The sequence below is a fragment of the Neoarius graeffei genome, chromosome 17, assembly GCF_027579695.1.
Source record: "Neoarius graeffei isolate fNeoGra1 chromosome 17, fNeoGra1.pri, whole genome shotgun sequence".
NCBI lineage: Eukaryota > Metazoa > Chordata > Actinopteri > Siluriformes > Ariidae > Neoarius > Neoarius graeffei.
Window position 1 is genome coordinate 43867889 of NC_083585.1, and position 27202 is coordinate 43895090.

The window sequence follows — 27202 nt, forward strand, 5'->3', positions numbered from 1 at the left end:
GTAGTGCGTCGGAGCGTTCAATCAGGTCCGCGGCGCGCGCAAAGTTCCTGGAGGAGATTTTAGCAAGTTGCTATCATACAATTCTCCAGTTTGTCCAAAATTAAACGCGCTGTTTGCGGTGAGTTAGACATTTTATCGGTTTAGATAGTGGAGTTTAGAGAGTTTTACTTGTTTGCTGTTTGTGTTCGGTGTTTACGGAGCTGTTTAACTAGACCGAGTGGAGTTTATATCTTGTCTGTTAGCTGGCGTGACCCTCAGGGTTCTGCTCTTTTAAACCGACTCTTGGTTTGCTGTCAGGGGAAAAAAAAAAAGCAAGTGTTGTAATTAATGTTCGTTCTGGTGTTATGAGTTTGTCACTGAAATTCACCTGCTAATTTTTATTTTCATTTTTTTGTACTATTATGTGTCTATTTTAACCTGACTAACTGTACTGTCTGCACAATATTGCTATCATACTGTAAACATTTATGGCTTTTAATGTTGTGAGGCCGTGTTGAGTTCAGTCAGGTTAGACTGAGTCATGTTGCCAGATTGGGCATGTTCCCTCATTATCTGGCTGGTTTATATCTCTCATTCCATTCATCTCATTATCTCTAGCCGCTTTATCCTGTTCTACAGGGTCGCAGGCAAGCTGGAGCCTATCCCAGCTGACTACAGGCGAAAGGCGGGGTACACCCTGGACAAGTCGCCAGGTCATCACAGGGCTGACACATAGACACAGACAACCATTCACACTCACATTCACACCTACGGTCAATTTAGAGCCACCAGTTAACCTAACCTGCATGTCTTTGGAACCGGAGCACCCGGAGGAAACCCACGCGGACACGGGGAGAACATGCAAACTCCACACACGCCCCTTTTCCACGAAAGCAGTTCCAGGGCTGGTTTGGGCCCAGTGCTTAGTTTGGAACAGGGTTTTCTGTTTCCACTGACAAAGAACTGGCTCTGGGGCCAGAAAAACCGGTTTCAGGCGAGCACCAACTCTCTGCTGGGCCAGAGGAAAGAACCGCTTACGTCAGCAGGGGGCGGAGTTGTTAAGACCAACAACAATAACAAGACCGCGAAAGATCGCCATTTTTAAGCGGCGAGAAGCAGCAGCTGTACAAACGCGAAATCATCCATTATTATTATTGTTGTTGCTGTTGCTTCTTCCGTGTTGTTTTTGCTTTGATATTTGCGCCAAGGTTTATGCAAACGTAGCGACATAATGACGTATACAGCGACGTAATGACGTGGCTTCCGTTAGCACCGCGAGCGATGAAAAAGCAAACTGGTTCTCAGCTGGCTCGCAAGTTGAACGAGTTGCGAACCAGCACTGGCCCCAAACCAGCCCTGGAACTGATTTGGTGGAAAAAGGGTAACAGAAAGGCCCTCGCCGGCCATGGGGCTCGAACCTGGACCTTCTTGCTGTGAGGCGACAGCGCTAACCACTACACCACCGTGCCGCCCCTGGTTTATATCATTATGGTTAAAGGAGATATGCAGAGCTAGGGCTGTGCGACATGGGGGAAAAAAAATTGAATATCCCGATACGTTTTCTCCATTTCACGATTTACGATATATTGAAATCTCCTCTAAAGGACCCCATGAAATCTAACTTTTACTCTTTACTGTTTTCACTACAATCCCTGCAGATTAAATAACATTCTTGGTTAACTTTACAGGTGGTTTTCAACAACACATTTTAAATTTTCATGTTAATCACAATTGAGGGCGGCACGGTGGTGTAGTGGTTAGCGCTGTCGCCTCACAGCAAGAAGGTCCGGGTTCGAGCCCCGTGGCCGGCGAGGGCCTTTCTGTGCGGAGTTTGCATGTTCTCCTCGTGTCCACGTAGGTTTCCTCCGGGTGCTCTGGTTTCCCCCACAGTCCAAAGACATGCAGGTTAGGTTAACTGGTGACTCTAAGGCTACATCCACACGACAACGGCAACAAGATGTTATTTAAAAATATATCGTGTCCAAATGGGCAACAATCAGTAAAACATCAGGTCCATATGGCAACGCAACGCTTGCTGAAAACGATGCAATACACATGCCACACCTCTAGGGGCGCTGTAAGACGGTCCCTTCGGAGACACCAGAACAACAGAAGAAGTAAGGACGCATGCGCATAAACTATTATGCGCGAGACTTCATATTAGCCACAAAGTCAGGAAAATCTGTTTGTAAAGTTACGTTATAATGACCAAATACAATGAAAAGTATTTTTCCAGTCTCACCTGTGAAAGGTAATCCCATGTGATCTCGTTTGGACGGCAAACCTGTTGGTACAGTTAAACGCAGCTAATCTTTATTCTCCACTTTGACCTCTCCAAAATGGCGACGAGGATGACGTATGATTCTACGCGGAAGGCGGCGTCTTTAATGGTCCGGAATAAATTGAATGATACACGTTGATGGATTAATTTGTTGTTCTACGCCCTTTTTGAGGAATGTATTGTAGGACTTAAACCCACACCTGAAGAGGTGAGATCGCTCCTTTTTTTTCCCTATTTTTGCTGGCGGGATTGACTCTGCCCTAAGGGCAGAGTCTCTCTCTCTCTCTCTCTCTCTCTCTCTCTCTCTCACTTTGCACCATTACACAATAAATATTCACAGTGAAAATATTTTGTAAGCGCATTTCATGAACCAAGTTATAGGATTTGTTGACAACTCGCATCGAGTTCGTTACACTTCTACCTGGCGTGAAGCACTCACAGTCATGTGGTTGTGACGTCATCGTAAACAAATCCGTTCTACTCATCCAGACGACTTCACAACGGCAACGTTGCCAGATCTTTCCACTCTGGAACCCGTTCTCAAAAAGATTGCGTTTTGGGCACCCAAAACGCCGGTGCCGTGTGGACGCCAGGCCTAAACGATAAGCAATTGTATCGGAGTCACCTGAATCCGTTGCCGTGTGGACAGGGCCTAAATTGACCGTAGGTGTGAATGTGAGTGTGAATGGTTGTCTGTGTCTATGTGTCAGCCCTGTGATGACCTGGCGACTTGTCCAGGGTGTACCCCGCCTTTTTCCCGTAGTCAGCTGGGATAGGCTCCAGCTTGCCTGCGACCCTGTAGAACAGGATAAAGCGGCTAGAGATAATGAGATGAGATGAGATCACAATTGAGTTGAAATAAGACTATATTTTTATTCAACAAAGATGTGGCACAAACTGCAAAAACAATCTTGAAAATTGCAACAAAGGGGCAACACAATACAGAGCTGCTCAGAGCTCAAATCAATAAAGTGCAAGCTCAACAATGAGAGAGACATTTAGCCTAAATAAGAAAAGCGCTCTTTCATTAAATTATTTAAAAAAAAAATAGAGGTAGGTCTCCAAGCTGTTAATCTGACTACTGAGAACCACTGGAACATTCACAATAGAGAGAGAGATTAAGGGAGAGAAGAGAGAGATCTGCAAAACATCATTTTTCTCTTTGCACACTTTTGAACTGAATGTTTTCTGGCTCTGCCTCTCAGATGTGTATAATTCTGGTATTGTCTTCTCTGTAAAATGTCTGCGACCAGGCAACTCATATTTGGGATCGAGTGTGTTTTAGTAATTTTTGGAAGCCTGGTTTTTCCACTATACTAATTGGGATCATGTCTTCGGCAATGACGTTAGTGATTGCATCCGTTATAGCTCTCCATCTCTGATTCGTTTTCTCATATGGGGGGGCTTTGGAGATCAAGGCTGCTATGGTCATTTGTTTAGCTTGTGGGAGGGGTTTAGCTCGTGGGCAAGTAGTTCGGAGTTTAAGAGACTCTTCATACTGTACCGGGTGAGTTTTCAGGTGATGGAACATATTTGTAGTGCTGCTGCCTTTCGTGATGACAGGGTTTTTTTTTGCACACTTTACAAATTGGCATTTGCTGTTCCACGTCCTCCTCGTGATATCCAAAAAAATGCCAGATGATTGACCCCTTACTAGTTCTTTTAGGAACCAATTCGTCCGGTTCCATTTTTAATTTGTCGCTGAAATTGACAGAGCTTACACGGTAGCCTATGCAACACCAGCGATTGCATGAACTGAGTCAGCGCTGTAAACCGAAACTAGAAAATCTTCCCGCAAGTTCCTTTCAGCACCTAGATGTCGCCTGGGATTGTTTGGCGAGTGCGTGACGTTGGTTTTTTTTTTTTTTTTTACCCTTAGGCAGCCTCTCACGTTACTGCCTGAGGGACAGGGAGAAAACCACCGGAAAATGTTATAAACAAACGCAAGTCGGCAGATGACCATAAAATACTCGATAGTTACGATATAATAATTTTATGTATCTCACACAGAATTTTCAGAGATATATCGAGTATATTCGATATATCGCACAGCCCTATGCAGAGCCTTTATTTTTAAATACATTTCGAGTGGATAGTATAGTATCTCCATCCTTGACTCTTGTATGCTGCATAAATGGGAATTAAAAATATATATATTTTTGAGCTGCGATAGTGAGGTGAGAAAGAGAGTGCAGGCAGGGTGGAGCAGTTGGAGAAGGATTTTGGGAGTCATTTGTGATCGGAAAGTCCCAGCAAAAGTGAAAGGTAAGATGTATAAGGCAGTAGTGAGACCAGCTGTGATGTATGGATTGGAGACCGTACCCTTAACGAAGAGACAGGAGGCAGAGTTTGAGGTGGCGGAGTTGAGGATGTTAAGGTTTGCGATGGGAGTGACAAGGTTGGACAGGATAAGGAACGAGCACATCAGAGGGACAGCACGTGTAGAGAGCTTGGGAATTAAGCTAAGAGAGATGAGACTGAGATGGGCACATCCTGAGAAGAGATGCAGAGCATGTGGGAAGGAGAACGTTGAGGATGGAGCTGCCAGGCACACGAAAATGAGGAAGACCAAAGAGGAGATACATGGATGTGGTGAGAGAGGACATGAAAGTGACAGGTGTGGTAGAGAAGGATGCGGAAGACAGGGAGCAATGGAGATGAAAGATCCACTGTGGCGACCCCTAATCGAGAGCAGCCAAAAGAAGAAGATATTTTTGAGAGTTAAAATCGACCTCAAAGTTGGCATTCGAGCCGCCCTGCTGAGCCAGCCAGCCCTGAGCACGTGACGTCACAGATGTAACCAGTTTTAAAGTGCATATCCTAGACCAGATTCATCCAGAAGGGTAATTTTGCACAAGGCTATCTGTCTACAGCAGGAAAAAAAAAAAAATAACAAAACGCATCTGGAAAAATCCCAAGGGAGTCTGGAGCCAGATTCGTGACGTCACCTGCGGAAGCGCCAGCAGGCTGCGAGAGATTGCACGGTTTCAGAATTGTCACCTGAGCGCAATGTGGGAAATGATGAGTACTAATCCCATCAAGCTTGGTGTTGCTACACCCTCCTATGATACATCTGTTAACCATTTTAATAATTACGTGATAACGCTGAAGAAATTTGCAGAAAACCACCAGGTCGTTTTCTCATAAACCGGCGCTGATGTAGGATTCAGAGGGAGGTGTCCTGCACGTGATGTCACGAAAATCAAAGTTTGCCGGGAAATCCAAATGGCAAGTTTTTTTCCGAGGTGGACCAATTCGCCTCAAATGGCTTGATTTCAACTGAATTTTTCTGGTATTGCGCAAGGTAAAAAAATTGCACAAAATGTGACCGATATTTGACCAAAGTTTAATATAAAATAGGAGAATTACATTGATCTTGCTCCTGAATTTACCCGTGATGTGCACTTTAAGGCCGAGGCCTTTTACAGCTATAAACCAAAGTCATGTAAATAAAAATTTATGGTGAAGGTAAGAAATGCCGTTACCGATTTGCTTAACTAAGACTGATTTGACTTCATTGATTGTGAAACTGGAGCACTCGGAGGAAACCCACGCAGACACGGGGAGAACATGCAAACTCCACACAGAAAGGTCCTTGTCGGCCGCTGGGCTCGAACCCAGGACCTTCTTGCTGTGAGGCAGCGGTGCTAACCACTACACCACTATGCCTGAACTTACTTTCCTTTTAAAAATAAATACTTTCCTTTTCTTGTAGTTTTCTTTAATTGTTGGTACTGCACCCTCTTTCAATATGGGCTTATAGCCAACGCTCCTCAACAGATCAGAGGTCTCGTACGAGTCTTCAGTAAAATGTGCAGAGCAGAGGAGAGACCACTTCGTAGGCGCCCAATGTGCCCGTGAACTTCTCGCAAAACGCGTCCAAATCTTTGCAGTTTGAACATTCTTGGGCCATGAATGCAACGTAAATTCACCTTCTGTCATGTTGCTGTACCGGCCAGCAACACATCTACGTGGCACGGCGATAAATTAGCTCAAAATGGAGGATCGGAGTTGCCGTCAGCTCTGTGTTTTAGTAGGGATGTCCCGATCCGATCACGTGATCGGAAATCGGGCCCGATCACATGGTTTCAGACTCGATCGGAATCGGGCATTGCCTCCCGATCAGGGATCGGATATATAGCTATATAATATATTCTCATTTTTAACACATCAATAGCTATGCGTTGGCACAGAGTGAGACCAGACCTCTTGTCTCAACACAGCAACATCAACGCATGCGGCATGACATCACTTTGTAGCGGAGACGCTATTGGTTATTGGCTGCCTGTTGCCGGCAAAGTTGAACACGGAAGCAGTTCGAAGCGGAAAGCAAAGCATGAGATCATTTTTTTTTCTTTGGATGACAAAAGAAACGGGCTCAAACCTGAAAGGGTAGAAATGCTTGTTTTCTTCAAGAAAAACGTTCATTTCCTTAATTGAAATTACTGTACACCACTGTGAGATGCGTTCTTAAAAGCAAATTACCGGCACTGTGGCACTTTATTTTTTTTATTTGTTTACATTCCTGCCAGGTATTTTAAGGTTATTTTTTAAAATTTGTTATTTATTGTTCAAACTGCCTCACGTAAGTGCTCTGTTTGCTAACGGAGTTGTTGGATGTTAAAATAAGGTGTTAAATAAAAAATGAGGAACATCCTGGATCCGTTTCTTTCCTCGTCTTTATTATTTTTTATGGATTATAAGAAGTATCGGATCGGGACTCGGTATTGGCAGATACTCAAAATCAAATGATCGGTATCGGATCGGAGGGCAAAAAAACCTGATCGGGACATCCCTATGTTTTAGTATAGCGGAAATGGCGATGAGACCGATAGACTTCCTGCTGTGACGTTACGGCCGTCAAGGTCATTCACTCAGACCGCTACCTATATAAGTCACTTTAATCGTAACTTGACTTCCCAAGACAAGCAGGGTTTTGTCCACTTTTCCTGAAAGCTTTGACTCTTTTTATCAAGTTTTCTTTAACATCTTGACACTTGACGACAAGAAGCTAGTTCGCGATCTTTCTTTTGTCATGAATGATTAGCTGTTGACTTGAAATAGGTTATCACCCTGTTTCAACCTTTTGTTGATGTGTGGGCCGTTTCAAATCTTCGTGTGGACCGTATGGGTGGCACCCCTGCTGTAAAATATATGGACAGCAAAACGTCTTTTTTTTAAAAATGAAGGACCCGCAAATCTAGCGCCCCTGCTGGCTGGCTGTAGTATAATGTGTAGCTCCACCCATCCCCATGTGTTTCAATGACAAAATAGCTTATTTTCCATATCAATTTTTTTTTTGTCAACTGTCTTTCTGTCTGCAGTTTCTAATTCAGACAGTTAATTTTCCCTATGCTGATATCCACACTTTTTCACCCAGAAATTCATCTCATCTCATTATCTCTAGCCGCTTTATCCTGTTCTACAGGGTCACAGGCAACCTGGAGCCTATCCCAGCTGACTACGGGCGAAAGGCGGGGTACACCCTGGACAAGTCGCCAGGTCATCACAGGGCTGACACATAGACACAGACAACCATTCACACTCACATTCACACCTACGGTCAATTTAGAGTCACCAGTTAACCTAACCTGCATGTCTTTGGACTGTGGGGGAAACCGGAGCACCCGGAGGAAACCCACGCGGACACGGGGAGAACATGCAAACTCCGCACAGAAAGACCCTCACCGGCCACGGGGCTCGAACCCGGACCTTCTTGCTGTGAGGTGACAGTGCTAACCACTACACCACCGTGCCGCCCTCACCCAGAACTTACTTTTTTAAATTGTGATTGTACCAACATTTGTAAGAAGGCATGGATACACTTGGGAATGAAGTGATTGACAGCGTTGCTGCGCGCTGGACCTTGGTATTGGGAGAAGGGGTGGGCCTACCAAATGTGTAGGTGTACCAGACTTCGACTCTCATCTCTATTACATAGACTCTGGCTCCAGATAGCAGCAGAAAGTCCCCACTAAGTAAAATCTGTTAACAAATTTGAAAACGCGGAGGAGGAATTTTGGCTTCATTATTATAGAATGGAAGGTCATGGAGCCATGCCGTCCATGTGTTTTGTTTATAAAAAAAAAAGTCATTGGTTAGATGTAATTGTATTATGGTAGGAGGTATCTTTTAAAAGATAAGAATTTCAGAAAATTGAACGCATGTTTAAAAAAAAAAACTGGGCACGTTTTAAAGTGTGATTCGACAGGTAGCCCAATCTGGCAACCCAAGGTCTACGTGTCCAGCTTCAGTCTGTAAACAGCAGGTTTGTTTGGACAGTGTAGGAAAGAGCTGTCATCTACACTGACTGCTTTCATTACACATTACACAGCATGTGCTGTTTAGTACAAGCGTTCACTTTTCAACGTGCCTTTCAACAAGCTGGTATCACCTCAGAAGAGTTCATGTCACTGAAAAGTCCTTAAAGCCAGTGATCCATTAGATTTCTCCTTGGCATAACCTAAACATGTAGGCTTTTGTCTCAGCCATATCATTTTTAAAAAATGTTCTGCAGGTCCCATTTCCACCAGGATGACTACTAGGAGGAAGACTGAAGAATGTCGTATATGCGGCGGCAATCTACAGGGGAACCAACGCCGCTGGCTTTTTGCGGCACATAAAAGGAAAGGAGCCCAGAATCAGAGTCCAACGCAGTCACTTTGCAAAGAGTCTACCTATTTTCTCTCGCCAACCAGGTCCGCCCAGAGCAGCCCATGGGGTACGAAGAACGCGCACACACACACACACACACACACTAGATTTAGAATGACCCATATCATTTAATGATAATAATGAAAGAATACAGGCTGATGTAATGTGTTAAAGGAATATCCCAGTATTTCTTAACCTTAACCAGCATCTTTTTCTATCTGCTGCATCTGTGTGTGTAAACTATAAGGAAAATAATATCAAGTTTCCTTTTAAAGCAAAAAGAACAGAAAACCCATCTAATTAAAACTCACTTATAATAAAAGCCAAAGGGCAGTAAATAAATTTGTGCAGTTTTGTAGAGCACATGAAGGAATTATCCATTCACAAATATTTCCTGTAAATCGGCATAATTCATGTTTTCAGAGACAGGACAACTTTTCCAGAAGGACTACTTTGTGGTTATGCATTCCCAATGTAACTATGTGTCTCGGCAATGTCTGGAAAAATATCACAGTATTTTCTTTGTAAGTTATTTCATAATATTACCAAATACTTTGGCACACAAATACTGTCAAATATACTCAACAAAAATAAAAACTTTACACTCGTTTCAAAGTCAATAATTTGGACATTTTGGAAAATAGGTTTGAAATAATGATTGTATTCAATTATCTTGTCATTAAAGATGCTATAGCATACAGATCATGTTTGTCATGGAATCGGTTCCACCGGAAATGCGACGACAATGTCCATGATCAAAAACTGTGAGTCACAACTTAATGAAATCATGTCGATATCGGGTGTGTCCTCCATGGGCGTTCACAACTGCGATACAACGTCTCCTCATGGATTGGATGATGCGTCTGAACACAGCTTGGGGAATGCGCCACCATATTTGTACCAACATGGCACCAAGCTCCTGCAAGTTCTGTGGAGGGTTCCTTACGGTCGGCTGTGGTGCCAGTTTGATGGAGACGTGTCTGGAGATTATGGATGGTCTGTCGACTGCATCCCATAACCCTCGCAACGTCAGTGACGGATGTTCCCGTATTCAGCATGCCAATGGCACGTTCACGCTGAATGTTTGACAGTCGTGGCATTGCAAATTAACGAATAATTAACCATAAAACCTTGTTTCTCTGAGATGACACTCTACTCTGCTACCGTGAGATCAATTGCACGTGTATCACTAGGTTACGTCACTTGTGTCACGTGGAAACGTGATTTTAGCGTGCAGTGCTCTCGCACGTGCTACGTAGGCCCGACCAGTAGAATGAATGTGTGATAGAATGCCCTTGACAATGCATTTAACCATAATCACAACGAGAACTCTTTCAAGAAAAGTTTCTAAACAGTATTTGAAAAATAATGAGTGTCAAGTTTTTATTTTTGCTGAATATATATATATATATATATATATATATATATATATATATATATATATATATATATATATATATATATATATATATGCTTTAAGAAGCCTAATGTACATTTCAGTAGTAAAACAAGCATGCATACTGCAAGCCATTGATGTGATAAATATTTATGGTGTTTTTTGGAATTTATTCTGATTTATTTAGTTGTTGCCAAATGAACTTTTTGGCAAGTTGTTGTAACCCAAGGATTCAAGAATGGCCTTAGGTGCTTGTAAGTTAGCCATAGAATTGATCTGACACACAACTTTATGGAAAGTATTACTTTTACTGCAGTCCTCCAGTGTTGGAAAGTTGGATATTGCAAAATAAAGAACAATTTGGTGAAAAGATTTTATGTTAATCAGAACAACTCCTTTTTTTTAATTGTGTAAGAGTTGTATTTTTGAATTTGTCGGTGTGTAATACGTGTTTTTTACTTCATTGACCGAGGTTAATCACTGCCCTGAGAATCCAAATTTTCAGGTTTTCGGTTGAATGGGTTTTCTATTTGTTTCTTAAGACAAGGAAACGTCTGAATTATTGTCTGTGGTAATTCTACATACACTAAAGATACAGGAGATTGAGCCGAGATTGAAAAATACCTGTCCGTGTCTTTGAAATTTTTTTCCTCCGTTTAATGTTCTTGCACTTGTTGTTCTACAATACACATGTGGTAAGTTTTTAAAAGCAGTCATAGAAAATTTTTATTCGTAATTACTAAATCCTTGCATTTTTATTTCTTTCAGGAAGTACATTATCTCTTGGATCCTCAAATTCAAAGTCTCATACACTTCCCAACCCTAATAAAGGAATGGACCTGCTTGCTGTGCTGACACACATATTGGGGCAGTCTGTAACACGGGGGAATGGAAAAGGGGAGTTTGTGTGCGGCAAATGTGTATCTGTGCTCGAGCGAGTGTTTAAATTCGACACAGTCATAGCCAGAGTTCAAGTTTTATCCAGGGAAAGGCTTCAGAAACTGACTCAGGAAAGGGATAGCTTAAGACGGTGGGTACGAAGTCTTTATAGGCAACACCACCCTTCTGACTTGAAGAGCAGAGGAAGCTCCAGTGAAGATGATGTCGAGCTGGGAGAAAGTGACTCTGGGAAAGCTTACCGAGAGATGCTGAGTGACAACATGGCTCTCGCTGCGTATGAATGTTGGTCTGAGAAAACGGAGTCGTGTCCCTATTTTAAGAGAACCGGTAAAAGATGCAGCAAATTGAAAAATTGTGAGTGTTGTGACTCCTTAAGGGTGTCCGATTCCAATTATGAATTCGTTTGTGGAGTTCCTCGCAACCTACCCGAGCAAGCCCTGTCTCGTTTTGGCCTACCTTTGCGCAAGTCTCGGAGCATGTCTCTCCAGTGGTCCAGAGCTCCATCGTTCCGCTCTAGTCCTGCCTCCTTAGCTGGTTCCTGCCATTCACTCAAAGCACGATCTCGTACAGCTTCAGCACAATCGCTCGACTCTGTAGATGGTCATGATCCGTTTGATTGGCAAGATGAGCATTCAGTCGTCTCGGACTCCATCCTCCATATGCTGAAAAGTATAGACGGAAAGCCAGTCAGGTCTCCAGCAGGAAGTCGCATCCCAGTTTTAGCAAAAGGACCAAATGACAGTGTGGTAGATGGATCACCTTCACTTGGGGTCACACGGATACTGAATTTTGGACAGGGTGATGAACAAGAGGAAGATGTGAATGGAGAGAGTGAGGATGTTCTGACTGAACTGAGGGATGAATTTCTGCCACTGCTTAGAGAGGTAAGGAAACCATTTTTGATCTGGATTATGCAGTCACATTGGTATTAAAATTTGGCAGCTTTGCTGTTGAAATTACTTTCACATGACGGGTATTTAGCAGACGCTCTTATCCAGAGCGATGTACAACATACCCAGAGCAGCCTGGGGAGCAGTTGGGGGTTAGGTGCCTTGCTCAAGGGCACTTCAGCCATTCCTGCTGGTCCAGGGAATTGAACCGGCAACCTTTTGGTCCCAAAGCTGCTTCTCTAACCATTAGCCCATGGCTTCCCAAAGTGCTAGTCCACAACAAGTGTTTTGTCATAGTTTTGTTATTAAAGAATTGTTAAACAAAAATTAGTCACAATGTGCAAATTGGATGCATGAAACGATGAGGCGTTTGAAAAAAAAGACATCGAGTCTATATCCTGCAGCATTGTTCATCGTTTTGCAAAATATAAAATTATTTATGTCACGGAAACATTTTTTCCTTTGTAGTTGGGATGCTTCATAAGTTTTTCTTAATCATTGTCATAATATTGACCTTTGCAACACAATACGTTCACTAAAATGATAAACATCTATTGGCAAAAGTAGATTTAAGAACTATGTCAGGGTAATAAATTAAAGCAGAAAAAGTGTGTTACTATGGTGTTGTGCCACACATCAGGAGTCATCAGAATGGCTTCAGTGCACATTGGCATTGATTCTTGGCACTGAAGTCTCTTGAACTGTACTAAAGACATGAACACCGTTCTTTCTCTCATCCCTCAGTTGGTGTTTTCATGATGCTGCTGGAGAGTGCTGTTTTATACAATGCTCCCAAATCTCTCTTACGTGTTTTTTGTTGGGTTGGGATGTGGTGATTGTGAAGGCCATAGCATGTGATTTTACAAAATGTTCATACTCAGCAAACCATTCAGTGAGCCCTTGTTTGGGGGTGGGGGCATCCTGGAAGTGACCACTCCCATCAGGATGTAAATTTCATCATAGGATAAAGGTGATCAGTGACCCTTCCCTCTAAGGGGACAAGTGGCCCTTAACCATACCAGCAAAAAGCAGTAGCACAACAGAGCCACTAGTTTTCCTGTGAATTATTTAATTATATTTCAAAATATAATTCACTGATTTTTAAAAAAAAAAAAAAGCTGAGATTCTGTCACATTACATAATTGTCAGCGATATCTTCCCAGCTGCATAAACAATCTCCGCCATAAAAGTGGAAGAAAAGGTGCATTGATAAAGCAAAATGTTTCATCATCTGATTTTATAAGGCTGCACGAACATGTGCAGAATCGATGCATGCAGGCACATGAACCTGGCTTTCACAGTACGGAGACAGATGTATGTCTAATACAACCCCGATTCCAAAAAAGTTGGGACAAAGTACAAATTGTAAATAAAAACGGAATGCAATAATTTACAAATCTCAAAAACTGATATTGTATTCACAATAGAACATAGGCAACATATCAAATGTCGAAAGTGAGACATTTTGAAATTTCATGCCAAATATTGGCTCATTTGAAATTTCATGACCGCAACACATCTCAAAAAACTTGGCACAGGGGCAATAAGAGGCTGGAAAAGTTAAAGGTACAAAAAAGGAACAGCTGGAGGACCAAATTGCAACTCATTAGGTCAATTGGCAATAGGTCATTAACATGACTGGGTATAAAAAGTATGACTGGCTCTCAGAAGTAAAGATGGGAAGAGGATCACCAATCCCCCTAATTCTGCACCGACAAATAGTGGAGCAATATCAGAAAGGAGTTCGACAGTGTAAAATTGCAAAGAGTTTGAACATATCATCATCTACAGCGCATAATATCATCAAAAGATTCAGAGAATCTGGAAGAATCTCTATGCGTAAGGGTCAAGGCTGGAAAACCATACTGGGTGCCCGTGATCTTCGGGCCCTTAGACGGCACTGCATCACATACAGGCATGCTTCTATATTGGAAATCACAAAATGGGCTCAGGAATATTTCCAGAGAACATTATCTGTGAATACAATTCACCGTGCCATCCGCCATTGCCAGCTAAAACTCTATAGTTCAAAGAAGAAGCCATATCTAAACATGATCCAGAAGCGCAGACGTCTTCTCTGGGCCAAGGCTCATTTAAAATGGACTGTGGCAAAGTGGAAAACTGTTCTGTGGTCAGACGAATCAAAATTTGAAGTTTTTTATGGAAATCAGGGGCGCCGTGTCATTCGGACTAAAGAGGAGAAGGACGACCCGAGTTGTTATCAGCGCTCAGTTCAGAAGCCTGCATCTCTGATGGTATGGGGTTGCATTAGTGCGTGTGGCATGGGCAGCTTACACATCTGGAAAGACACCATCAATGCTGAAAGGTATATCCAGGTTCTAGAGCAACATATGCTCCCATCCAGACGACGTCTCTTTCAGGGAAGACCTTGCATTTTCCAACATGACAATGCCAAACCACATACTGCATCAATTACAGCATCATGGCTGCATAGAAGAAGGGTCCGGGTACTGAACTGGCCAGCCTGCAGTCCAGATCTTTCACCCATAGAAAACATTTGGCGCATCATAAAACGGAAGATACGACAAAAAAGACCTAAGACAGTTGAGCAACTAGAATCCTACATTAGACAAGAATGGGTTAACCTTCCTATCCCTAAACTTGAGCAACTTGTCTCCTCAGTCCCCAGACGTTTACAGACTGTTGTAAAGAGAAAAGGGGATGTCTCACAGTGGTAAACATGGCCTTGTCCCAACTTTTTTGAGATGTGTTGTTGTCATGAAATTTAAAATCACCTAATTTTTCTCTTTAAATGATACATTTTCTCAGTTTAAACATTTGATATGTCATCTATGTTCTATTCTGAATAAAATATGGAATTTTGAAACTTCCACATCATTGCATTCCGTTTTTATTTACAATTTGGACTTTGTTCCAACTTTTTTGGAATCGGGGTTGTACTACTGCTGAAGGTGACCTTTTGTTGTTCTCTGCTATTTTTTTCATCTTTCATAGTTTTCAAAAATGAAAGGAAGAAGGAATCATGACGAACAGATACATATAACAAGCTGTGCTAAAGCCTGTTTAAAGGATATGTTGTTGAAATGTGACAAAATCCAGTTTTTAGTCACTTGGGTACATTGAGGTTGAGTGAGTGAGGAAAGTCACTTAATGTATAGGACAGAATAACTGCAAATGTAGTTTGTAGCGAAATATTTACAATCTGATATCTTGTCCACATATTTATTCTCCATTTTGTACTGTTTTATTGCAGGTCACTACAGCCAGAGTGCATCTTGTAGTCAAGCAGTTACGAGAGCAGCTAGATCAAGCACAAGCTCGTATCCAGACGTTAGAGGCGGGTCTTCAGAACGGCAACCATTCAGTCCCCAGCAAGACCCATCAATCAAAGCAGTCACTACCAGTGGTAAGAATTTTGGCAGCAAATTAGTCATCTAATTGATGTTCCGTAGTTGGTTTGGTGTGTTTCGGCTGGTCCTTCATACAGGTGCTTTAGACACATGTAGTTATTATACCACTGGACTGCCGACTTTTACGGCAACTTGATATAGGTTTGCTGTGAACATGTGATCTGTCAAATGTAGAACAGGTTTTGTCTGTCCTGTAGCCCGGTCTTTCTCTGTAATGCAGAAATGTCAAGCATTCAACATTTTTGTTACTCTTGTCATGGTGTATATAATCACTGTAATAACATACATAATAATGATATATTGTTTACAGAGTATTTGAATTACATGTTTTATCTGTTTTACCCAAATTGAGTTGCATAAGGTGTATAAGGCACATATGGGTGTGTATAAATACTGTGGGTGTGGTGTCAGATGAGGAATTGCACAAATGCAGGTACATGAAACAAAAACACCCACACACTGAACACACTTGTTTCTGGAATCTTCCTCGGTAGAAGGTGTTTGCTCGAGCATAGGCTGTGCTCATTAATCATTAACCAGCAGGTCACCTGCCATATAGCATGTGAACCACCTGTCTTGTCTTATCACTTTAAAAAAAAGTATGTGTACATGTTTGTGTGGTAATGAAGTGTTAATGTATTCTTTAGCCGTTGAATATGAATGAATGAATGAAATGTGTGCACGTAACTGTGACTTCAGGAATGCCTTCTTAGGAAAACGTGGTATAAGGAACTTTTCAGATAAACCAATGACTTTTGTCTTTTGTTATGATTTTATGAGGACAACGAACTAATAGACATGATTTTGTGTGTCTCCTGGTCTTTTGCAGTATCCAAGTAGCAGCTCCGAGGATGAGGGCCGACTGATCAGGAATCTTAGCCATTCACTGCAAAGCAGAGACAGAGTTATTCAGGTTAGCTCTGGAAACTTGCAGCAGAGTGATTAAATTACAGACGCACTAGTATCTCGTCTCAGGCAACTGACTTGTGATTGATTCAGAGCTGTCCTCTCGTCAGGAATGTGTGACTTTGATCCGAAAGCTGTGTGTGGACCTTGGCTCAGGGTTAGAGGAGGCTGATAAGCTCATCAGCAATGTAACTGTGACGCTGACTGATGCACACACTGAGCGAGAGGTGAGAGTTGACACTTACAGTTTCCATAAGTGTTCAAGGGCTTGACTTTACAGACTTACGGTATACATTTTATTTGTCTCAAAGAATTAACACTTATTCGCAGAAGGTGAAGTGAATATCAGTGAAGAATAACCGAGGTGAAATCAAGGTTATTACTTACCGATATTCACTGAGCCTGAGACGGATAATTTTTAGTATAAATGCACGTGTTATTTACCAGCTGGGAGGTCCGTATCGTGAAATACCGTGACCGAGGTTTTGAAAGTACTGACCGAGGCCCTCTGGGCCGAGGTCACGGTATTTCACCATACGGACCGACCTTAAGCTGGTAAATTTATTTTTTTCTTTACCAAATTCTAACAGAAAATGAGAGCGCATGTAAAGGAAAACCGAGCCGAGGCGAGCCGCCATTTTGAATCCTCATTCACGGCTGTAATGCAAATGGCTTCCTCCTCGGTATACAAGTGCACTTCCATGCCAGGAAAAAAACTACATTTTGCCACCTATGTAGTCCCCTATTTATACAAAATGGAGTCATTCAGGATTCAGCCATGTTTTTGCTCGGCGTTGGCAGCAGTTACAGGTTTTTAGCTTTCCTCAGGGTAGTAAAACTCACTTTTGCTGTGAAGACTGTCGTTATCACTGTCCATGATGCAAAATTAATGCTATTCTCCTGAGAAATGCTGGCAAAAATTTACAAGATTTTTGATAGTCTCATAAATAAATCTTATTTAAAAAAAAAAAGATAAATGTTGACAAAAATTGCTACTATGTTTGTTGTTGTGAACGAGCGAGTCGCCAGAGGTCCGTAACTGGGGTCCGTATCGTAGGATACGGACCCGCTCGCCAGCCAATCAGAGTGCAGGATTTGATGGAAACCGGACCGCGAAAAAAATAAACTGATTTATTTTTAAAAAATCATATAAAAAATTTATTTCAAACTTCAAAAGCGGCATGCAAATGTAATGACGGCATGGCGCAGACTTGTCGCTTATCTATGCCGACTCGCATAAAATACTTTTTGTTTTGAAATGGATAAAGTAAATCACAGTTCCACCTTACCTTTGACCAAACTTTGTAGCATCTTTACTGCTTTTAGGAGCAGCGTTTTCTTTCATAATTTAATTCTTCCTCAGTTATGGTGACAAAGAGATTGGCTGCTGAGTTGCTCGAGGTGATTATCGAGAAATTGGTCAAGAAATTCACTGTCAGCGTGTGCAATTTTCTATAATTACATGCATATTTATACTAATATCAAGTAATACTTTACAACTTTTTTTAAAATTGCATTTAGAGTGGTGTATATTTTTTGAAAACCTGTTGAATGTAGCTTCAGTATATTTAAATATTCAAGATTTGTAGAGCAAATGCTTTTCTTTCAGTCAAGCATCATGATTTAAGGTTACTGCAAATCATGTGCATTTACATCGTCCTAAAATATGCCACAATTTTTTTTTTTTAATTTTAATGCAGGCTATTTTTCAAAATAATTCTGCACTTAACTTCTCCCTTCCTGTAAACACCTTTTTAAAGAGAGCTTTATGTATTATTTATGCGCATGAATAATCTTTTGCCAAAGGAACAGTATAAAGAAACACATTGCTTTTAACTGTTCATCTGTTTCAGGGGGTTTTGGAAGCTGAGCTGATTGAAGTGAAGGAGAGAGAACAAAGACTGCAGAAAGAGCTAGAGGTGCTGCAGGTGGCAAGCAGAGGGCAGGAAAGAGACCTCCTCACTCTCAACAGTGTGCTCCAGAGTAACAAGGATGTCCTCAATGTAAGGCAAATGCAGGTCTTGGGTCAAACACACGATCATTTAAGCTACATGTTTTATTCAGAAGGTCATTCATGATCATTTTGGTTTTAGCATTTGCGAGTGGAACTGGGTGAGAAGACTCAGTCACTGCAGGACATGCAGAAAGAGAGGGAGTTATGGAAAGAACGGCACTCCGCCCTGGAAAAGCTCTTACAGGAACAAGAAGCTCTCATCACTCGTCTGCAGCAGGCAATAGAGAGCTCCCATAAAGATGTTCAGGTTGAAAGCCAATTGATTTCCTGTTTACCTTCTGTTCTATTTTGCTGTTTGAGATGACCTAGATATTGTCTTTTCAGACTGTACGTATGAAATCCCAGTGGTTTATGCCACAGCCAATAGAAACACAGCACTAGGTTAAAGTGACCTAAATAATGATGGTGGTTCGCAGGCGCTCTCAGATTCACTGATTGCTCGAGGATTGCCAGGAGGTGGAGCTGAGGACGCTTTGGCCAGTCAGGTGCAAGAGCAGGAGTCCCTACTTTCAGTCTGCCTCAGAGATTGGGAAGAGCACACTGCTACCACGAAGCAGGGACTCTCAAAACTCTGTACAGCTTTAGAAGAAGCTGAGGCTGTAATACAGGTATGGTGACAGTGTGGCAATCCTATTGTACATGTTACTGTTGTCAGGCTAGGCTGACTTTAATTCATGAAGCTCAATCCTATTTATTTTGCTGAAACCAGATAAACATACTAGTAGGTTTATGTACTTCCCATCCACCACATAACTGAAATGAAATTGCTCGGAAAACAATTGAAATCTCTTAATTTGCTACAAGTGCAAAAGAAGGGGTCCGTGTATGCACTAAGCAGAAAGAACATGCACAGTTCTTGTTGTAAGAAATGAAAATGTATGGGAATGCCATCATTTCTACCATCCACCAGGGTTGTACCCAAGTATATACTAAATCCGTTTCCAGGAATGTTGGGATATTTTCCAAAATGCAGTAAAAACAAAAATCTGATTTGTTAATTCATGTGAACTTTTATTTAACTGACAAAAGCACAAAGAAAATATTTTTCAATAGTTTTACTAATCAACTTGGTTGCATTTTGTAAATATAAATTAAGTTAGAATTCAATGCCTGCAACACTTTTAAAAGAAAAAAAAAAGTTGGGTCAGAGGCAAAATTAGACTAAAAAGTTTATAGGATATTCAAGTAACACCATTTTGGAAGATTCCACAATAAGCAGGTGAATTGGTTACATGATTGGGTATAAAAGGAGCAGCACCAAAGGCTTAGCCTTTGCAAGCAAAGGTGGGTCAAGTTTATTTGTATAGCGCTTTTAACAATAAACATTGTCGCAAAGCAGCTTTTACAGAATTTGAACGACTTAAAACATGAGCTAATTTTATCCCTAATCTATCCCCAATGAGCAAGCCTGTGGCGACGGTGGCAAGGGAAAACTCCCTCAGACGACATGAGGAAGAAACCTCGAGAGGAACCAGACTCAAAAGGGAACCCATCCTCATTTGGGCAACAACAGACAACATGACTACAACATTAACAGTTTGAACATGAAGTCAGTTTCATTGATGTTATAAACTCTTCATTGATGGAAACTTGAGTGCAAAACTGTTCATGACAACTGCAGTCCTAAAGTTAGCAAGTCAACTGTAGTCCTCAGCCATAAAAGCATTACTGTAAGAGTCCAGAGCGTCCTCCAGGTGTGACTTTAAACTGTCCACATGGAGCTGTCCTCCATAGCAGCAATGCGATAAGACTCCAACCAGACACAGGGCACCAGGATGGATCAGGCAGGTCTGAGGAGCAGAAGAGGTCAGCACCTCGATCCCAGGACCAACATGTAACTCAGAGGGACAGATTTTTTTTGGGGGGGGATGAGAGAGAGAGAGAGAAAACACAGGTTGTTAGGTATGGCCAATGTCACCTGAATAAGTAGGAACAGTATATATATTGCACTGAGTACAAGCAGGGACTCCGGCAACTAACTATGACAGCATAATTAAAAGGGGAGAGCCAGAAGGTAACACAGGCATGAGCGGCCCTGGGACATAAAGCAACAGCCACTACACCATCGTCAAACTCGAGTGAGCAAGCGAGTGGGGACTGACCGCATCCATACATCCCAGTTTACCAAAACACTCTGTCTGAGGACCCTCCAGATCTACACCTTTACCTCATAAACACCATTAACAAAAGGCTTGACTAAACAGAGATGTTTTCAGCCAAGACTTAAACGCTGAGACTGTGTCTGATTCCTGAACATTACTTGGAAGGCTGTTCCATAACTGTGGAGCTTTGTAAGAAAAGGCTCCGCCCCCTGATGTAGTCTTCACTATACGAGGTACCAGCAGATAGCCTGCACCTTTTGATCTAAGTAGGCGTGGCAGGTCATAGAGGACCAGAAGTTCACTCAGGTACTGTGGTGCGAGACCATTCAGTGCTTTAAAGGTCAATAGTAGTATTTTATAATCAATACGAAATTTGATTGGGAGCCAATGCAGTGTGGATAAGACAGGGGTGATGTGGTCATATTTTCTAGTTCTAGTAAGGACTCTTGCTGCTGCATTTTGAACTAACTGGAGCTTGTTTATGAACTTATTGGAACATCCAGACAGTAAGGCATTACAATAATCCAACCTGGAGGTAACGAAAGCATGGACTAGTTTTTCCGCGTCATGTAGTGACATTAAATTTCTTATCTTGGCAATATTTCTGAGATGAAAGAAAGCTATCCGGGTAATGTTAGCAATGTGAGTTTCGAATGAAAGACTGGGGTCAATAATCACTCCGAGATCTTTTACTGCTGCACGTGAAGAAACAGAAAGGCCATCCAGAGTCACTGTGTAAAAATTATTTCTAGCTGCATGTGGTCCTAGTACAAGTACTTCATTCTTGTCAGAGTTAAGCAGAAGGAAGTTAATAAGCATCCAGTGTCTAATGTTCTTTACACATTCCTCAATTCTATTAAGCTGGTGTGTCTCATCAGGTTTTGCAGAAACATACAACTGTGTGTCATCAGCATAACAGTGGAAACTAATACAATGTTTACAAATAATATCACCCAGAGGTAACGTAAAGGAAAAAGCAGTGGATCCAAGACAGAACCTTGTGGAACACCAAACTTTTACTTCAGTACGTCTAGAAAAATCACCATTTACATCAACATACTGATAGCAATCAGTTAAATAAGAGCTGGGCTAGGAGAGGGCCGTTCCCTTAACTCCCACAACATTTTCTAGTCTATCCAGAAGAATGGAATGATCAATGGTATCAAATGCTGCACTAAGGTCAAGCAACACAAGCAGCGAGACACAGCCCTGATCAGACGCCAACAGTAGGTTGTTTACTACTTTAACCAGAGCTGTCTCTGTGCTATGATGAGGTCTAAATCCTGACTGATACATTTCATGGATGTTATTCCTATGTAAATATAAGCATAACTACTGTGCCACAGCTTTTTCAAGGATCTTGGAGATAAAGGGGAGGTTTGATCTTGGCTGATAATTGGACAGCTGACAGGGATCAAGGTCAGGTTTTTTAATCGGGGGTTTGATAACTGCTAGTTTAAAGGATTTGGGTACATAGCCAATTGTAAGAGAAAATTTATTATTTTTAGAAGCGGTTCCATTACTGCAGGTATTATCTGTTTGAATAGACGTGTAGGTAAGGGATCTAAATTGCCTTTGCAAGCAAAGGTGGGTCATGCCCCACTCCTTTGTGCCAAATTTGAGAGAGAATTGTTCGTCAATTCAAAAAGAATATTTCTCAATGCAAGATTTTACGTCTTTCAAAATTGACAGTACATAATATTGTGAAAAGATTCAGGGACTTTGGAGACATTTCAGTGCATAAAGGGCAAAGTTGGAAACCTCAGGCGGGACCTTCAAGCCCTCAGGCGGGACCTTCAGGCCCTTAGGCGGGACTGCCTGAAAAACTGTCATGCTAATGTGACAAATATAGCCACTTGGGCTTGGGAGTGCTTCAGAAAACTGTTGTTCCTCAACACGGTCCTCCACTGCATCCAGAAATGCAACCTGAAACTGTATTGTGCAAGGAGGAAGCCATTCATCAATTCTATGCAGAAACACTGCTGAATTCCTGTCAGATAGACCAAAAGGCAGTGGAAACGAGTGCTGTGGTCAGATGAGTCATGAGACATTTCAGCTTGTTTTTGAGTTCTCTGTGCCAAAGGTGAACATGATGATCCAGTTTATCAGAAAAAGGTGTGAAACCCAGCATCTGTAATGGTATGGGGGGCATCAGTGCCCACAGTATAGTGTGTGTGCGTGTACCATTGTAAAAACCATTGTAAATATTTGTGTGTAAATCCCAATATATGCGGAGGCATATAGTGGGATTTTAGACATGTTCATCGAGGCATCATCTCTTCCTGGGAAGTCCATGCTTATTTGAGCAGGACAATGCCAGGCTTCATTCTGCTTGGGCCACAACGTGCATGGCTTCATAGACAGAGTGTGTGTGCTTAACTGGCCTGCTGCCAGTCCAGATCTGTCTCCTACTGAGAATGTATGGTTATCATGAAGAGGAGAATTAGACAACGGTGATTATGGACTGTTCAGCAGCTAAAGTCTTGTATCAAGCAAGAATGGACAAAAATTGCAGTGGCAAAACTGCAACAATTTGTATCCATGGATCCAATATGGTTAAAAAGTGCAATTAAAAGGAAAGGTGATTGTAATACAATGCTAATAATGCCTCTGTCCCAACTTTTAATTTGTAAGTGTGTTGCATGCATCAAATTCTAACTTCATTTATATTTACAAAATGCAGTTAAGTTGGTCAGTAAAACAATCTTTTCTTTTTACTTTTGTTACTTAAATAAAGGTTCACATGAATTAGCAAACTGATTTTTGTTTTTCCTGCATTTTGGAAAAATCCCAACTTTTCTGGAAATGGGGTTAGTCTAGCTATCTCAGGATAACATCATTTAATTGCCCTGATATATGGTACTTAAATAAATAAATGGTAAAATATTTGTTGCCCCACATGTGATTAGCAATATCCTACTTTTAACTGACTGGTTGGGTAACATTTACATCCACCTTCTCTCTGACTCGGTCAGAAGCCTCAACATGTAGAGAGATGCATCACGACTGTTACTGGACATTTTCCAAATCTAGTAGCCTACAGGTAGCGTGATGTGGAGAGTATTAATTGATTCATAGCCAAACTCTTGGAACAAGCTGTATTTTTCTTTTGAATATTTTTCTTGGTGATTAATCAACTGTCAAGTTTCATTTCACCTTGCATATCCCTGTTCAGAATGCTTGTTTCCCCACACATGGATTTTCGAGGTAGTCCCTCCACCTAGTGGCAGGTTCAGAGAATTTACAGGAAATAAGTACATGTATCTCTGTAGTTGCACTACTTGTCCTCTACTGTGGACCAGCCATTGATCTTCAATCTATTATGCATTTGATTTTATTTTTATTGATTTCCTAACATCTTAACACATTTTCCAGGACCAAAGGCAAAGTCACGAACAAGCCGTCACAGAACTCTCCGAGCAGCTGAGAGACTCTCGCAAGGAGCTGAGGGAGATGATAAAAGACACCAAGCAGGCAGAACAGGCCTGGAAGTCTGAAAGGGCAAAGAGAGATTTAGAAGAAGGGCATTTGAGAGAATGTTTGCAGAAAAGGGATAAACTCCTCGAGGTATGTTTTCTCTCACTTTTTCTTGTTGCACACTGAGGCTGCAGTGTACAGCTGAATGTCTTCCTGATTATAGCCACATTTTCAGTGCTTGATTTGTATACAGTGCTCTCTATGATTACAGATTGTCTGTATGATATTTTAATGTTTCTCCTTTTTTTTAATACCAGCAAATACTGTTGGATGCAGAGAAGCGAGATGACATGCTAATAGAACTGCAGCGAGATATCTTCAGTAAGGTTGAACCGAGGGTCGGCCTCAAACACACGCTATGATTTGCGTGAAATGTGTGAGAAAGAGAATTGCAGATATGCACTGGAACACATCTGTATGACTGGCTCTTGTACTGGGCTATGATGACCATATCTTTGTAACAACACTGCCACAGATTGATAAAGGCCCCCAGTTTGCCTTAATTGCCAAAATGCCGTATCTTCATTACTGCTTTTATTAGTTATCACTTTAAAAAAAAAAAAAAAGTAAATCCTTGCCTATAACTGTGTTCCAATGATTTCCTTTCAGGTAATTCAGCCTATTGCACCATATTGACTCTGTACAGCCCAAGACATGTGATGGTTTTAATTTATTTCTCAGCAAAGCATAATACTGTATAAGGAATCCTTTATTGTTCTTTCCTTGCCAGGACCAGAATGCACCTGCTGTTTTCCAAGAATGTAATTCTGCTTTTATTTCTGGGGTTAAGTGAGTGGTCATCTTGAGTTGTTTGTGTTTTGTCTATAAATCACTACTTTTTCTCCAAGACTTTGAGAGAAATTGTATTCATGTGTCAGTCTTTGCTTTTTGTAATTTACATTTTTATTTTCTGGTTTACTTGTGCAATGGGTTTAAACTTTTTAATTTTTTTTAATGTTTGTGTATTTGTTTGATTTAATTTATAAGTAAGTACAACCAAGTGAAACTTGATTTTTTTTTTTTGGTCTGTCTCTTTTTACATGTAGGCCAAAAGCCTGTAATATGACATATCTAACATTCTGTTGAGGTTATATTCATATGCCAAGTGATTTTGTTCTTTCTTGAGAACAATAAACACACTGTTATTACACTCAAGATTTGTCATTCATAAAAATCCTACGATGAGGGTCATATTTTTTACTGCCGTCATGTGATGGGCTGAAAGGTAATGTGATAAGTGGTGATCAAGTTGTAGGACGACCTTGTTGCTGTCTGACCTCGTTCACTAAATGGGTTTATGTTCCAAGTACTAAACAGTATGACTAGATATAGTGACGGCAGTGGTTTTGGAAACTGGGTCTTTGTTTTTCCTACTATTACCACCTAAACTAGTTTTAATGACCATAATGTTTTTGAATATTGGCTAATAAATATTGCTTCAACAGTTAAAAGTACTGCTCTGGCAAATAAGCTCTTTCATATACAGTGCTGTGCGAAAGTCTTAAGCATGTGTAAAGAAATGCTGTGGACCAAAAATGCCTGAAAAAAAAAATGATGAACCATAATGCATGAAATAAAGTCAATATTTGGTGTGAAATGACCCTTTGTTTAAAAAAAAAAAAGTCTCCAGTACAATGAGTGCAGTTTTATAAGGAAATGAGCTGTAGGTTTTACAGAACCAGCCACAGTTCTAATGGACACTTTTTGACTGTCACACTTGTTTCTTAATTTTGCACCAAAACCCGGTAGCCTTCATTGTTTTTTCTTGTTTAATCTGAAAAGTGGTCTCTTGTGCAATATGCTGCTCACATACAAACTTTTTTTTTTTCCTATAACATTTTAATTTTGTACTGAAAAACGAACATTTGGAACTCCAAGGTGTTTTTGTACTGACTTGATAATGTAGAAGCCATAAAATAGATATCTATAACAAAGTTTTTATGAAAAAAAAAAAATAGGGTGCCTAAGCCTTTTGCACAGTACTGTAGGTTGGTGAACAGACCAAAGCATGCACGTTTTGTATTAGTTTGCCTCTGTATGTTGAATAAAATAAGACTGGGCGAACAGCAGCTCAGACTTTCCCAAACACAATAAGCATAGCTTTTAGAATAGAATTTATTAGTCAAATACTACTTTTTGTGAAGTACACTTAAATGATTGATGGGAATTTAAGACAAATTTAACTGTTGGATTTTTAAACATTTATTTTTTTTGTCCAGGTCAATCACGTAGGCATTTTAAGGAAGTATACCTTTTTATTATTGTGATATTACAAAGTCACAGTGTTTTTTTAAGGGGGTAAATGCAACTGGTGGCATGGTGGGAAATTTGCTCTGGGTGGGGGTCCATCCCCCCCTTCTAAAATCCAGTTTAGTCTGACCAGTCAAACTACTGGTCGAGCTGGTAGATCATCTTCGCTAGTCTTTTCAATACTGGCAGAAAGGAAGATACTAATTCTACATCAGTTATTAAAAATAAGAGTAACGCAGGCAGTTAGAAAATCTCAAATATTTATTGATCAATTTAGACAAGTTATTAAAATTGTGATTGTTTATACTGGTTGTGTGATAAGAAATCCTCAGCTTTGGCTTTTAACCCTTTGTTAAAACAGTATTCAAGCATAAATGTGTTTATTTTGACTTCAGTTGATTTAGCAAATGCTCATCATGCCTCCGAATAGAGAAAGGTCTTAAAAATAATTTCAAGAAAACAGTCAAGCTAAGAATGAGTTAGCTTAGCAACAAAACCAGTACTAGACTAGTAAAGGGTTTGTAAAGGAGTGCTCCTTCAGTGAAAGGTCTACAGTGGTGCTTGAAAGTTTGTGAACGCTTTAGAATTTTCTATATTTCTGCATAAATATGACCTAAAACATTATCAGATTTTCACACAAGTCCTAAAAGTAGATAAAGAGAACCCAGTTAAACAAATGAGACAAAAATATTACACTTGGTCATTTATTGACTGAGGAAAATGATCCAATATTACATATCTGTGAGTGGCAAAAGTATGTGAACCTTTGCTTTCAGTATCTGGTGTGACCCCCTTGTGCAGCAATAACTGCAACTAAACGTTTCCGGTAACTGTTGATCAGTCCTGCACACCGGCTTGGAGGAATTTTAGCCCATTCCTCCGTACAGAACAGCTTCAACTCTGGGATGTTGGTGGGTTTCCTCACATGAACTGCTCGCTTCAGGTCCTTCCACAACATTTC

The 27202-nt window shown here is 41.0% G+C and overlaps 1 protein-coding gene across 3 annotated transcripts; it reads left to right on the forward strand.

The window, feature by feature from the left end:
* Positions 1-25146, forward strand: si:ch73-95l15.5 (uncharacterized). Of its 3 annotated transcripts, XM_060944277.1 has the most exons (12): positions 1-118; positions 7641-7734; positions 8778-8981; positions 11079-12094; positions 15336-15488; positions 16322-16405; positions 16509-16625; positions 18252-18401; positions 18492-18659; positions 18829-19020; positions 23890-24081; positions 24249-25146. In XM_060944277.1, the coding sequence occupies exons 3-12, from the start codon at positions 8795-8797 to the stop codon at positions 24351-24353; spliced, it is 2364 nt and encodes a 787-aa protein (XP_060800260.1). In that variant the 5' UTR covers positions 1-118; positions 7641-7734; positions 8778-8794; the 3' UTR covers positions 24354-25146. The 3 variants fall into 3 exon arrangements, with proteins under 3 accessions (XP_060800260.1, XP_060800259.1, XP_060800261.1); XM_060944276.1 differs by lacking the exon at positions 7641-7734; XM_060944278.1 differs by lacking the exons at positions 1-118; positions 7641-7734 and adding an exon at positions 2386-2468.
* The last annotated feature ends 2056 nt before the right edge of the window (positions 25147-27202 follow it).